The 15,912-nt window shown below is 45.6% G+C and overlaps 1 protein-coding gene across 1 annotated transcript in view; it reads left to right on the top strand.

Annotated features, from left to right (window-relative positions):
- Positions 1 to 15,912, top strand: part of LOC126188521 (neprilysin-1-like) — a 335,381-nt gene that overhangs the window by 179,041 nt on the left and 140,428 nt on the right. Inside the window, exons 4-6 of the mRNA XM_049930123.1 lie at positions 4,879 to 5,066; positions 13,181 to 13,242; positions 13,285 to 13,339. Coding sequence (XP_049786080.1) covers positions 4,879 to 5,066; positions 13,181 to 13,242; positions 13,285 to 13,339 — 305 coding nt within the window. The remainder of the gene's footprint in view (positions 1 to 4,878; positions 5,067 to 13,180; positions 13,243 to 13,284; positions 13,340 to 15,912) is intronic.

The raw sequence follows: 15,912 nt of genomic DNA, 5'->3' as shown, positions 1-15,912 counted from the left end.
GCTTGTGTAATCTAAATATTGTAGCCAGCTATGAATACTTTAACTGAACTTTGAAATTAAAGCAGTGAAATAAAATGATGGTGGCGTTTGAATTTCAACGACACTCAGGCTCATTTCGGAAAAGGAAGGGACCCTGCTTGGCAAAGCAATTGGGACAATGAGCAAGAAAGGTTCATGCTAAGTTGCTGTAATTATAGTTACGAAAATGGTACAGTTTGAAAAGCTGAGGTCTGCCATACAGTTCTAAAACTTTACGTGCTTCCAGTCTTCCTTATTGGTTGATTGAAGGTTTGAAGCCGTCGATCGAGGAGGTGGCGACAGTCACTCATTGTCGGCCGTCGCTGTTGCAGAAGCTGGATGTTGGCGCGCCTTCTTCTCGACACGGTCACCAGGCGAAACGGGCTCTTGATGTGCGCCAGCTAATGCTTCCCGTCCGCGACACCATGTCAGAAACTATCATCGCAAGTCGAGCGCAATTACATGCTGCCAAACCCCGAAAGCGCGGCAACTCGCGGGAGCTTCACACAACACACCTGCTCCACTCGCTACTCCAGCCAGACTCTCTCTGCTCAGCCCGCGCTTCACGCGACAGAGTTAACACTACCCAAAGATCCTACACACTTTGATTCTTCACACGACCTATCGATGTAATCGTTCGATAGCAGTTTCCCCAGGCAAGACCCAGCGTAAAAATACAAATAATATTTACGAAACAAACCAATTATACATCGACATAAATGCATAAATAAATAAATATAAATATATATATATATATATATATATATATATATATATATATATATATATATATACAAATAGTAAAACAATTACAATATGTAAAGACACAGGAACGTCATATATTCAGGTAACAAAAATAAGGAAAAAAAATTATAGTACAATAGATGGAAATAGGAGGATATGCATTTCCGGCGTTACACATTGTGGTGCCCACATATTAACTCTATGGTAACGTCGTCAGTCTCGTTGCTGAAACGTGGGGGATAGTGGGAACGTAACGTGTCCTCAATAGTGTCCACCAGATAAAATTCAACTATGGAAACACGTGCCTTCCTACTTGGTTATGCCGGCTATTGGGCTGTCGCCATGCGAGAAGGCCAGCCACGCACCTTTTCACGTTGTACCGGGGGAGGCCATGTCCATGTTGAATGTCTCCGACGTAAACCGGTTCAGAAGACGATCAGAGAAGTCGCCCTTCCTGCGGCGCCCGCTGTGTTACCTCTGTCTTACGCGTCAGACAGTTTCTCTCCAAATTCCTTTGCAGTGTCTTCCTTAACCCACCCCAGAGCTGGGGTTTTCCTATAATGAAGAGTTGATTCCCTCCTCTTCTTCTTAGAAACGATTTATTCTCTGGTCATCGGATGGTTCTTCTCGGAAAAACTATACGTCAATAGTCTCAATCAATATGAAGTTTTGCTACGCCCTTCTTCTTGCGACGCCGGTGTCTTGCTAATCTCGGTGGTATTAATGTTACTTGAAGAATAAAAAAATAAACCATTGATGTAAAGAAACCAAAAAGTGGGTAATGCACATTAGAGCGTCTTTCTGCCGGGTACTGTGAGTCGGTTATTGGTTTTGCTAGTTCTCCTAGTGGAGCTGCAGCATTCTGTATAAGAGATCTTATAAAGATTTTATATGTGATTACTATTGTCCCAATGTTGCACCCCTGTGCGTACTATTGTTATCCGATTCTGATGATTTCTGGTTTTTTATAGGAGGCACGTCAAGTGAGATAGCCAGTCTATATACATGTCGAGGTGTACTCCTAGATACGTGGTCGGAATGTTCAGTGTGACTGGTGAATTCCACAGCATAAGTCGTATTTTGGCGTCCATTTGTTATCGTTTTCTGGTTAGGTATCTGACTGAATAATATTGTTCAAAAATGGCTCTGAGCACTATGGGACTCAACTGCTGTGGTCATCAGTCCCCTAGAACTTAGAACTACTTAAACCTAACTAACCTAAGGACATCACACAAAACCATGCCCGAAGCAGGATTCGAACCTGCGACCGTAGCAGCAGCGCGGCTCCGGACTGGAGCGCCTAGAACCGCACAGCCACCGCAGCCGGCCGAATAGCATTGTCTTCGTCTTTGTGCTCTGCCGGGTGTTTGCTCTCCGCGTTGACACCAGCAGTTCTTGTTGTTTTGTGGAATTCTGCTGCTGTCCTCGTCTCGTCTGCAGCAACTCCAGTGCGGGAGCTCGGGCTCTAATGAGTTGATACCTAGACGGCCGGTGTGGCCGAGCGGTTCTAGACCCTACAGTCTGGTACCGCACGACGGCTACGGTAGCAGGGTCGAATCGTGCCTCGGGCATGGATGTGTGTGATGTCCTTAGGCTAGTTAGGTTTAAGCAGTTCTAAGTTCTAGGGGAATTACGACCTCAGAAATTAAGTCCCATAGTGCTCAGAGCCATTTGAACCATTTTTGATACCCGGTATCGCGTTTCATGAAGTTTTTCGACACCTTTACAAATTGCATTATCATTAAACTCTTTCACAGTAGACATTAATAAACTGCCTGGAAAAAGGAGTTGCACCAAGAAGACATAACCACATGTCACTCTAACGTCATACCCTTCACTCCATTGACGGGTAAGTAAATGATTATTGTTACAGTTTTCTATGTCGGGTCGATCGGACTTCAGAGTGAATCGTTGCTGTTCCTCTTTAGTGTTATTATCAGTGTTGGTAGGATATATATAAGGGACGTGGACTGTGTTAGATGATCAGAGAGCACTGTGAAGGAGCCGGAGATGCGTTGTTCACAAGTGAGGCAGCGTTATGACCTGACTGAGCTCGGCCAGCTGATGTAATTGTGCAATACCCAGCTGTGTGGAGATGACCGTGGACTGAATGGGAAAGTAAGGGCAAGTATACTAGTTGTCAAATTTCCCATCGACTACATCTGATTAGCAGAAGAGAGGCTTGCGATTTTGTGCACTAAGCACACTGTAACCCTTTCACAGCCGCACTTGCCTTTGGGAAAGAAGTATTGGCGTCCAGAGAACAAGTATTGGAGTCCCTGCAATATTCTGTCTCATGCCATACCGTCGGACGGGGACAAACTGCAGCTGGACTAAGGAATTATCTTCCAATGTGTAAAGTGCCGTTAATACCACAACACAGCCGGCTGCATTTGAAGCAGTGTCGTGGCCCAGAAACATGGACCGCTGATGAGTGGCTCTGCATTCTGTTAAGTGGTGGATTGCGGTTCTGCACTACAGTGGATGACCATCGTCGGCGAATAAAACAGCGATCTGACTCGACGTTCCATTCTTACAATGTTTTGGAGAGCCACAGCGCTATTCAAAATGTTCAAATGTGTGTGAATTTCTAAGGGACCAAACTGCTTAGGTCATCGGTCCCTAGACTTACACACTACTTAAACTAACTTATGCTAAGAACAACACACACCCCCATGCCCGAGGGAGGACTTGAACCTCCGGCGGGAGGGGCCGCGTAGTTCGTGACATGACGCCCAAAACCACGCGGCCACTCCGCGCGGCCACAGCGATATTACTTCTGGCGTCGTAATGGTGGGAGCCATTGGATACGACTTCGGCTCACGGCTGATAGCGACTGAGGGAACTCTGACGGCACAACGGTACGTCACGGACGTCCTTAGTCCTCATGTGTTACTCGACATGAGACAGTACCGGTTTGCCATTTTCCAACAGGACAGTGCTCGTTCACATGTAGCGTGTATCTCTATGAACTTTCTGCGTGGTGTTGAGGTACTCTTGTCGCCAGTAACATTCCCATACTTTAGCCAGATTTGTGTGGGACCATTTCGGACGTCACCTTTGTCCTGTTGCCAGTATCTAGGACATCAAGCTCCAGTTACAGTAGTTGCGGGTCAGCTTTATGTCACTCCTCCGCCCGCATCAGTGCATGCGCCTATGCCGAAGGGGATGCGATGTCGTATTGATAAGTGGGCAAGTTCTTTGTACATATGACTCAATTTTATAGTCACTGCAGTAACATTACATTTTTCAACATGCAGTTATCGCTGTAAGTGACTTGCTACCAGTTCAAAAGTCGGGGGGAGACAAGTACATTGCGTCTCAAACTAATTTCGGTTTAATGCCAGCTTTGTCTTTTTAGAATATGAAAGAAATCAGTGGACAATTACAATTTCTACACTTTCACCTCTACGCAGACGCATTGACAGCTTCATGCCATGCACATACAGCTCGACGCGCGCTCATTTTGGGTGATTAGGCGGATAAAGAAGTGACCTGGATTGACGTCAAACATTTCCTCCGCTGCCTACGTTTGGGACGCTTTTTAAATGGGTGGGAGCGGTCACAAAACCTAGAGAGCGACCACCTGTGCCGTGTTCAGATACCATTCAGGACACTGAAAACTGTTCCACTTCTTATTCTGACTTTTTCGCTGTGGCCTCGATTGTAATACGGCGGTCTTCGAGCACCAGAACTTGCACTCTTCTCGCTGTTCTCCTTCTCTCACACAGAGGTATGCCTCATCGTTCTTCGTCATTCAGACTTGTTTGATCACCTTGGAAGTGTCTCTTCCACCAAAGGACTCTGTTCACGACGGTGCTTCATTGCGGTTGACTGCCACCAACTTAGCATGGGATTTTGGACTACTGTTTCCCTATTAAACAGCACTTTGTGAATCGGCTGCGCTGTTTTGTATTGGCTCCCATAGCGGAGTGCTATTGTACCTGGCGGGGGATTTCACTGTGTACCAGGAATACAGACATGTAAGCCTCTATACGATCAAAAAATTAATTACGTAACGCTGATTTTTGAGGTGCCAGTTTGAACTTTGGCTACCACTCGTAAAGTTGCATGTAGGCGCGTGGAGTGGCATCAGCAGAGGTGCGTTGTTCGCAGTGCGGGAGCTGCTGGAGTCTCTGGGCGGCTACCTGCCCCCCGGCCAACCGGAGCCCGGCGACCTGGCGCCGCTGGTGGCCGAGCTGCTGAGGATCAACAGCGCGCCGCTGTTCGACGTCTTCCTGGAGCGCGCGCCCCACAACCGCTCCGCCTACGCCGTCTTCATCGACCTGCCCAGGAGGTCGCAGGTGAGCCAAGTTAGCTGCTGTGCTGCACGCAAGCGCCCAGCAATCGTAGCAGCATCCCATACCCATGAAGTGACACAATTTCAGAGGCTTCATTACTCTCTTATAACTGCTAATGCACCTGCCTAGTAAGCCGGAGACCCTGGATCGATTCCCGGCCTTGGTAAAAATTTTCACTCGTCGCTTCAGTCTAGATACGTAATAGCACCCTGTAGTTCGAAGTCTTCAATCTGTCAGCCGTTGCTACAGGCGACATCCACTGAGAGTGTGTTGGAGGAAGGTGGAGGTAGGAAGGTGGTGATCTCTATCACACACACCAGTCAACCACTTTAATTGCCCTGTATTGTATTCAACTCCATCAGTCAATTCAGCAATCTAACTTGATTAGAACTACATTAAATCAACTGCTGTTCATTTAGACGTCATTGTTCTCAGTCCGGCTTAAGGAGAGTACTATCGACGATATTCACTGCTTTGTTTAGAGTTCTTGTGTCTGTACGACTGCCTATGTATTTAATATTAACCAAACTGTTGTGTACATAGTTCCGCGTAGTCAGCGCGTACACAACTTTCCCACTAGAGCGCGCCCCGCTAAGCACAACAGCGCAGGCGCAGCGCTCGTCCGTCTGCGCGCTACGAGATGGCGCTGCGATAGAGACGGACCAAATTCTGCTTCCGCCGATCCGCGTATTAATATGTAACGCAGCCAATGAGGTTGCTACTAACGCAGAACCTTTTCTCCTCGTGGATCACACTCGCGCAGTGATACAAGGTGCATTCAAGTTCTAAGGCCTCCGATTTTTTTTCTCTGGACTGGAAAGAGATAGAAACATGCGCATTGTTTTAAAATGAGCCCGCGTTCATTGTCAATGCGTCCCAGAGATGGCAGCACCGTATGGAAGATGTAATTTTACCGCCAGCGGCGAGAATGAGAACTGTTTTAAATACTTAAAATGGCGACGTTTTCCTTACTTGAACAGCATGCAATCATTCGTTTTCTGTATTTGCGTGGTGTGAAACCAATTGAAATTCATCGACAGTTGAAGGAGACATGTGGTGATGGAGTTATGGATGTGTCGAAAGTGCGTTCGTGGGTGCGACAGTTTAATGAAGGCATAACATCGTGTGACAACAAACCGAAACAACCTCGGGCTCGCACAAGCCGGTCTGACGACATGATCAAGAAAGTGGAGAGAATTGTGTTGGGGGATCGCCGAATGACTGTTGAACTGAACAGATCGCCTCCAGACTTGGCATTTCTGTGGGTTCTGTGCACACAATCCTGCATGACGACCTGAAAATGCAAAAAGTGTCATCCAGGAGGGTGCCATGAATGCTGACGGACAACCACATGGCTGCCCGTGTGGCATGTTGTCAAGCAATGTTGATGCACAACGACAGCATGAATGGGACTTTCTTTTCGTCGGTTGTGACAATGGATGAGACGTGGATGCCATGTTTCAATCCAGAAACAAAGCGCCAGTCAGCTCAATGGAAGTACACAGATTCACCGCCACCAAAAAAATTTCGGGTAACCGCCAGTGCTGAAAAAATGATGGTGTCCATGTTCTGGGACAGCGAGGGCGTAATCCTTACCCATTGCGTTCCAAAGGGCACTCGGTAATAGGTGCATCCTACGAAAATAATTTGAAGAACAAGTTCCTTTCTGCACTGCAACAAAAACGTCCGGGAAGGGTTGCGCGTGTGCTGTTTCACCAAGACAACGCACCCACACACGTTACGCAACAGTTTCTTCCTGATAACAACTTTGAAGTGACCTGGCTCCTAGTGACTTTTGGCTTTTTCCAACAATGAAAGACACTCTCCGTGGCCGCACATTCACCAGCCAAGCTGCTATTGCCTCAGCGATTTTCCAGTGGTCAAAACAGACTCCTAAAGAAGCCTTCGCCGCTGCCATGGAATCATGGCGTCAGCGTTGTGAAAAATGTGTACGTCTGCAGTGCGATTACGTCGAGAAGTAACGCCAGTTCATCGATTTCGGGTGAGTAGTTAATTAGAAAAAAAATCGGAGGCCTTCGAACTTGAATGCACCTCGTACATGAACGCGCGAGGTATCATAACGAGTGTACAGACCTCCGATTAGTCAGTCTGCATCAGTCTGTAGCAGTCTGCATTAGTCTGTACCAGTCTGCACGAGTTCTACACTTGTCTGTACCAGTCTATAGTCAAGTTTCAGTCTGCGCCTAATAAGATTACCATATTCCTGTACATAGCCATGAAGATAAATGTATAGACACTTTTGTCAAGTATCAGAGATATATGTGAGAATAAAATTAACGTACCAATACCAAAGGAACTTCACATTGTCAATTGTAAATAGCATCCAGAACCAAGTTAAGTAATTTTTATGCTTGTTATTATTTTCATAAATGTGTTTGAAAATTAATCAAATTCTGTTTAAAGTTGGTCACTGTCAGTCTGCTACTCTAAGCATGCGAGTGGCATTTCTATCGTCTGACCTAACGGCAGAAGATAAACACGCCACGATAAGACCACGAGACATATTGTTGACACTATCCTACTTCGTTAGAGCGACAAGGCAAATAATGTGATGGTGTGTGTACTGAAGGTCTTACAGTACGCACACCACACAAACCAGTCACTTTTGGTTTACAGTTTTATTAAACAAAGTGGTTCTGTCGATGTAGTGAAAGATATTAACAGCTTAACCAGGGATGGCCAAGACTCCGGCTAACGGGCCAAGCCGTGGGACGAGTGCCATTGCGCTCAGCCTGGCTGGCACGTTTCGCCCACCGCCACACCACGCTGTCTGAGCGCAAGGAAGGGCTGGAGGGGAAAATAGCGAACGCCCTGCATTTAAATGACAATGCAGTCGCACTGCATACGACTTGATTTTATATTTCACTTTTATCAACAACATAGGCCAAAAACAAAACTAATTTTCAGTGTTTTTGAATACTTTTGTGCGCCGGAGACATATAATTTTAGCTGGTACAAAATGTCGGCATACGGGCAGACGCAGACAATTTTACATATGTAAGCATTCAAGTTGCCACATAATTATTTAGTCAACAAATATCCTTCACACATGAACGATTCTCGAAATATTGTAGCACTTTTAGAACTTCGTCATACAGACGTCGAAAGTGCTTGACGACAATTTTAAAAAAGATTTGTCTTTAAAACGTGAATTACCTTGCAGACCATTCAGTTACATATGTGCACATGGGCGCTTTCAACCGAAACGTCAAACGGTAACGAAAAACAGAACGTTTAGGAAACAACCTTGGAATTCGAAATGTCGTGTGGCTAGGGCCTCCCGTCGGGGAGACCGTTCGCCTGGTGCAAGTCTTCCGAGTTGACGTCACTGCGGTGACTTGAGTGTCGATGGGGATGAAATGATGATGATAAGGACAACAAAACATCCAGTCTGTGAGCGGAGAAAATTTCCGACCCAACCGGGAATTGAACCCGGGCCGTTAGATATGACATTCCGTCGCGCTGACTACTCAGCTACCAGGGGCGGACATCCTTGGAAGTCTTTCAAGGCCACATTAAATTCTTCGAACCTGGTGTTTTCTTTAACGTCAGTGAGATGAAACTGGACTGTTACCCAGAAGCCGGCCGGAGTGGCCGGGCGGTTCTAAGCGCTTCAATCTGGAACCGCGCGACCGCTACGATCGCAGGTTCGAATCCTGCCTCGGGCATGGATGTGTGTGATGTCCTTAGCTTAGTTAGGTTTAAGTAGTTCTACGTTCTAGGGGACTGATGACCTCAGACGTACAGTGATTTTCGCTGTCACTTCGTGGAAGCTCTAACCGGCTAGAGAGAGAGCACCGCCTCTCCGTGGCGGGTTTGCACGGAACAAGTCGCAGATGCGACAGGAGGTTACAAGGAACCGCTTGCAGCCGCTTCTTGGAGACGATGAACGCTGAGAAATGCATTCAGTCATTGACCTCTGTTTCAGGTGGAAATGATGTTATATTCAACAAGAAAATCGCCTAAGAGAAATGTATAAACCCTGTGCAGACGTAGTTTTCGTGTCCTCTTCGGAGCCACTGTGATGTGACACGTAGTCACACCGGCGGCCGCGGCCACAGTCACTGCACTCTTGGGAATTTTCGATACTTTGAGGAATTTCGTGACGACCTGCTCCGCAGATTTACTCGGAAACGTTTACTGGCAGACCTGGATCAAATCTCTGCACTGATATAGCATTAAAACCAGTATAAACTAGGGTCGACGTTCTTGCTTTAACCTGCGAGACAGAGTTAAACGTATCACTGCTACAAAGTCAATAGGCCCTGTTATTACCTGACTACATTTAGGAAGACACCGCGATCCGACTCCTGGACTGGAAAATGTACACTTCTACCAGTTCCTAAACGGCCTGCATCTGGTTCACAAACAATTTCCACCGCGAGTCTCCAGAAAGACAAAAAAGAGTACGTCAAAAGTCAAAAGTGGTTCAGAAAAGTCTCTTATTGTTCCCACAGAAACAAATATGACTTATTGTCCTCAGTTCGACACTGCAAAATCTGTTTCTCTCGTTGAACCTCACCTCCAGTAAGCTGATGACTCCATGATCTGATGCTGTCCTCTCGACCACATGTGTGCAACTTAGGCCTCAACCTTGCTTACAGAAACTGAAAAACTACTCAATATGCAGGAAAAGAAGCAGCCAGTTCCTTCAGGTTTCGATATTGTGGATCGTGGTGAAATACTACGTCTCCGAACACGGAAATCAATAATATTCTCGAATATTCTCCAGAGATCTAATCAAGTCAGCACTAACAATTGTTGCCAAACGACTTCCCCAATTTCGTGAAGTCCAACCCACTCCACGAAATTATCGTAGTTCCGTGCCTACCAACCAACCAACAACAGGAGCGGAACACGGATGTTTCCACTAACTGATTAGAGAAGATAAACTCCTTTGCCAAGGTCACTAATAACCTTTACGCTTTATAAGCGGTTTCACTAATCAGTGTTACCATCTTCAGATCTGGGAGGCATTTATACAGTGTAGCTATATGCAAAGCAGTGGTAATATACAGCATCAGGTACAATATAAAAGAAAAACCGGAAATACAACATACCTCGACAGACAGGTTATTGCATATTTCTTAAAACAGGAGTAAGATTACTCTTTCACATGAACTGGTAGGTACGTAACAGACTAGAGGACTGATGCGTCGGCATGTCAAAACTAAAACTACTGTTTACGCAGTTCTGCCAACGGCCTTGCCGCAGTGGTAGCAACGGTTCCCGCAAGATCACTGGAGGTCTGTCGGGCTTGGCTAGCACTTGGGTGAATCGCCGTCCTGGTCTGCCGAATATTGTTGGCAACCGAAATGCACACAGCCGTTCTGAGGCCAAATGTAGAGCTACTTGACTGAGGACTAGCGGACCCGGTCACGAAAACTGACAACGGCCGGGAGAGCGGTGTGCTGCCCACATGCCCCTCCGTATCCGCATCCAGTGACGCCTAAGGGTTGAGGATGACACGGCAGCCTGTTTTTTTTTTATATATACACAGGTATTCACCACATACATATCTGTCTTATGTTACTCAGAACAGAGCACATGAGTGCAGACAGGGCGTCGCTAGACTGGCAGGCGTGACAGGTAAAGATAGACGTTGACAATTGGACCGACAGGTGTCGCTAGTGTAAGATGTATATTCTTCCTTAATTTATTTGATGACATTACAGTGTGCTAGCCAAAACGTGGACGAAAATAAATCGAAGCACATTTTTACAAAGTTATTGCCAACAACTAATTAAGGCAGATTCCGAAAAATGTTTCTTATAGCATTAATTACTCAATGCACTTATGTAAAAGCTGAATGTATTTTTGGTTCAGTTACCGTAAACTGATATACAACAGATTAATTAACACAGGATTTAACATTTACAAAAACCATAGATAACCTACAGAGCCATTAAAGTATTTAAAAAATATTAACAATTTTTACAAATCTTAGAGAAAGCAAGAGTAGAAATTACAGTCTGGGCTTCTGAAATTTCATTAAAACAACAGCGTAAGCCGTGGTTACATCCAAAGTAACGACAGTTTACTCAAATCATAAGAAAGTCAAAAATTTTATTGTAAAATGCGTGTTTATAATTATCAGCAAGGTAGAGTCGTTTGGGTAATCCGGACTTCTACCATGTCATTTAAGAAGCAGTGCCGGCCGGTGTGGCTGAGTTGTTCTAGGCGCTACAGTCTGGAACCACGCGACCGCTACGGTCGCAGGTTCGAATCCTGCCTTGGGCATGGGTGTGTGTGATGTTCTTAGGTTAGTTAGGTTTAAGTAGTTCTAAGTTCTAGGGGACTGATGACCTCATAAGTTAAGTCCCATAGTCCTCAGAGCCATTTGAACCATTTTTAAGAAGCAGTGGAAGCTGTGGCTACGTCCAAAGTAACGGTACTCATACAGTACCATAGTAAAATAAGAATTAAAAAGAATTCTTTAATTTTTTAAAAATGTGGAGATATAGTTATCAGCAGGGCTGCTCCCACTTTCAGCACTTCTCTATAAAGAGCTGTTTCCTTCTACGACGTTTCACAAGGTTATTTTCAGTAGGTTCTGGAAAAACAACTGCCACAATTGAGAAGACTCTAGCCTTAAGCCATTATAGTGGGTCACGACCACACCCCATGTATAAGGATTAAGGAAGAACGACTCATGATCTCCATGCTAGACAAAGCTTCACTCCGCCGAGTGCCGAAAAATGGGTCTGGAATCTGCAACAGCCAAGAGGAAAAGCCAGTGGGCGACGTTAGGCAAGATCAATGACATTGTATCAATATGGAGAGTTGCAACGACTCGACTGCTCATTACTGCCGAAAACTTGATCATGTGAGCTTGTTGTAATAGCCGGACTTTTCCACTGCACAACATGCTCATGGGTCCATTGATAGCATTCACCTTCAGTGTACTGGGGATCGCTTCATTTTGAGTTCAAATGGCTCTGAGCACTATGGGACTTAACAGCTGTGGTCATCAGTCCCCTAGAACTTAGAACTAGTTAAACCTAACTAACCTAAGGACATCACACACATCCATGCCCGAGGCAGGATTCGAACCTGCGACCGTAGCGGTCACGCGGTTCCTGACTGAAGCGCCTAGAACCGCACGGCCACACCGGCCGGCTTCATTTAGGGTACCTGACTGTTGGGCAGAAACATCTTTGAAGATTTTATCCTTCTAATAACCCATCAGAAATAATCAAACCAGTTGAGATCGGGACGATAAGGGCACCATTGCATACCATGTCCAGTGAATTCTACGTTGTGTAAGGCGTCGATCCACGATGTTTGAATGTCAGCCGAAGGAATTGGAAGGCGTGTGCAGTGCGGTATGGACGTGCTCCATCCTGCGTGAACCAGTAGTTTCAGGGCATTCGGCGTCGTCTTGTAGCCGGTACAAATTCATGATCCAGGACTTGTCTGTATTTGTCTTCTGCGATAGGTTTATCACAAAAAATGGGTCCAACAATGCAACGTGCCCAAATTTCGCACCAAACAGCGACTTTTGTGGAAGAAACGGAGCAGCAACTTGAACGTGTGAATTCACTTTACCACTGTTTCAGTGTTAATGCTCCCACACGGAAATGTGAATTGAGACATCAGTAAGTGCAGAATTTTTAGAGCTACAATACAAAAATATCACAAGGAGAATCGCTTGCAGTATACAATTAACTACAGGAGACAGACACTTCCTAACATCTCATGTGCACCACTCTATATATTGGTAGCATGAAAAGTACGTACTAAATCAACTCAGCATCTTTTAACAGAGAACACTACATTATGGCTAATATATGTTAAGGTCAAGGGAAAATGTATAGCTTGCTTAATGCAGTGAACAGCCCACAGTGCTGGAAAATATCTTTTAACCGATGTTACCTAACGGCATCCTATATCGAAAAACAGTAAGTAGCGCATTCTCTTTTCACTGTTAAATAATATTGATCACCTTTACAGAATCACCTTCTACATTACGTATACCTTTATCGACTATGACCACTCGTTAATCTCCGCTGTTGTCTTGATAAGAATAGCCAACCACATTTCTCGTGTAGAAAACCAAACATGTGTGCAGTGTAATTTTTCCTGGTATGTTTCAGCTATCTCAAGATGTACCCGCAGCGCAGCCGGACGACAGCGGGGGCGGCGACGGCGGTGGAGGGGGTGGCGAGGGCGGCAGTGTGGGCGGGAGGGGGCGGGGGAGGGGACGCAGGAGCGAAGGACAGCCCAAGGAGAGCAGCGCCTACCGCTACATCAAGGTGCGTGTCTCGCAGGAGTAGCACATTAGATTGCCGACATGGCGTTCGTACAGCAGCTCTAAAATACAATTCCACACACAAGCGGACTGTGTACGTAGTATTTATTTTGGAAATATTATTTTATTTGCTTGAAAATACTGTAGATTCACAATGAACCCACCTCGCACTTCAACATCACACTCGTGCCAGTCGAGGTACTAAACCAGCAGCCGAAACAATTCAGAGGTATGCTTCTCTGTTTGAGTTCTTACAAGCTGTTTCGATCAGTGCGCGAGCCTTACGGGAATGATCAATGACAATGGGAATCGCCGGAGGGAAGAAGGCGTTCTTGTCGCAAAACGCTATTGAGAAAGTTTACAGAATCCGCGTTAGTGACAGACTTCAGAAAGATTGTACTACAACCACACTGAAGCACCAAAGAAACTGTTATAGGTATGTGTATTCAAATACATGCAGAATACGGCGCTGCGGTTATCAACGCCTATTTAAGAGTGTCTGGAGCAGTTGTTTTTTCGGTTACTGCTGCTACAATGGCAGGTTATCAAGATTTACGTAAGTTTCAACGCGGTGTTATATTCGGCGCACGAGCGATGGAACACAGCATCACTGAGATAGTGATGAAGTGGGCATTTTCCCGTACGATCATTTCAAGAGTGCCCTGTGAATATCATGAATCCGGTAAACATCAAATCTCCGACATCGCTGTGGCCGGAAAAGGATCCTACGATTCTGCAAGAACGGGACCAACGGCGACTGAAGGGAATTATTCAGCGTGACTGAAGTGCAAGCCTTCCGCAAATTGCTGCAGATTTCAGTGCTGAGCCATCAACAAGTGTCAGTTGAGCGCCCATAAGCCCCAACACACACACAACAAGTGTCAGCGTGTGAACCATTCAACGAAACATCACCTATATGGGCTTTAGGGGCTGAAGGCCCACTCGTGTACCCTTGATGACTGCACTACACAAAGCTTTAAGCCTAGCCTGTACCCGTCGGCACCGACATTGGACTGTTGATTACTGGTAACATGTTGATGGTCGGACGAGTCACGCTTTAAATTGTATCGAGCGAATGGACGTGTACGGGTGTGGAGACAACCTCATGAATCCATGGGTCCTGTATGTTAGCAAGGAACTGTTCAAGCTGGTGGAGGTTCTGTAATGGTGTGGGGAGTGTGCAGTTGGAGTGATAAGAGACCCCTGATACGTCTAGATTCGACTCTGATAGTTTTCACATTTACGTAGGCATCCTGTCTGATCACTGCGTCCATTCATGTCCATTGTGCATTCCAACAGACTTGGGCAACTCCAGCATCACAATGCGACACCCTACACGTCGAGAATTTCTACTAGTGGCTGCAGGAACACTCTTCTGAGTTTAAACACTTCCTCTGGCCACCACACTCGCCAGACATGAACATTATTGAGCATGTTTGGGATGGCTTGCAACGTGCTGTTCAGAAGAGATCTCCAGCCTCTCGTACTCTTACGGATTTATGGAAAGCCCTCCAAGATTCATGATGTCAGTTTCCTCCAGCACTACTTCAGGCATCAGTTGAGTCCATGCCACTTCGTGTTGCGGCACTTCTGCGCGCTCGCTGAGGCGCTACAAGATATTAGCCAAGTGTAACAGTTTCTTTGGCTCTTCAGTGTAACACACTTCTCGCGCAAGGACTGCCAAGCAAAATGAGAAAAGTGAGAACTCTATTTTGGAATGGATCTTGTAAAGTAATGATCAGCAGTGGTACGGGGCATTTTCCATCGTACATCGTATGGTAGTTTACGGACTAGGTATGTAAGTAAAGATTTTAGTCTTATGAAAATGCCTGGATTAGTTCCTTTCTTTCTATTCTTCTCCGTATTCTTTCTGCTTCTTCCAGTTTACTTCTTCCTTCCTTCCAAAGATCCAGACAGATTCCTCCAGGGGGTTAAAAAAAGTATTTTGTATTTTGAGAGGTGGCAAAATGCCCAAAACAAGAAAAACTATCCACTAAACATGGCCCCTAAAACGCATGTCTTAAAAGCTGTGAGCAATTGTTCATCTTCGCGGATGTGAAACACATCTACAGAATGCAGTAAACAAATGAGTAAACAAATAAGAACACGTTATTATGTTAGTGTGTAACACAGAGCTTCTAATGGAGATGCGATTCGTGTATGATGGAGCAACAGCCTATTTTCTCCGAAATGGCTGTGAACACCTCACAGATACGTGTAATGGCCAATGGATTTGTGGGGGAAGTTCATTATGTGCACTGGCTAGCTCGACTTCAATCCCTTGGATTTTTGGTTAGGGGGACACTGAAATCTTTGGTGTACGCAGGTCCCGTTAAAGATTTACAAACCCTACAGTGAGCGTCATCAGCGCTTGCCAGAGAATCCGTAACCAATCTAGTTTTTCAGTGGAAGAGCTGTGTTTCATAGTAGCGAAGACGATCAAGTGCTCATAGCTCTTAATATATGTATTTTACAGCCCATATTTACCGGGATTCATCTCCTAACTACTTCAACTCGAGAGAACGACCGTTTAAATCCGCATCCAGCCATTCAGATTTAGGTTTTTCCTTATTTCCT

Source organism: Schistocerca cancellata, chromosome 5 (genome assembly GCF_023864275.1).
Source record: "Schistocerca cancellata isolate TAMUIC-IGC-003103 chromosome 5, iqSchCanc2.1, whole genome shotgun sequence".
Classification (NCBI taxonomy): domain Eukaryota; kingdom Metazoa; phylum Arthropoda; class Insecta; order Orthoptera; family Acrididae; genus Schistocerca; species Schistocerca cancellata.
The sequence above is the reverse complement of the archived record's forward strand: the minus strand, read 5'-3'. Positions and strand labels throughout refer to the sequence as shown.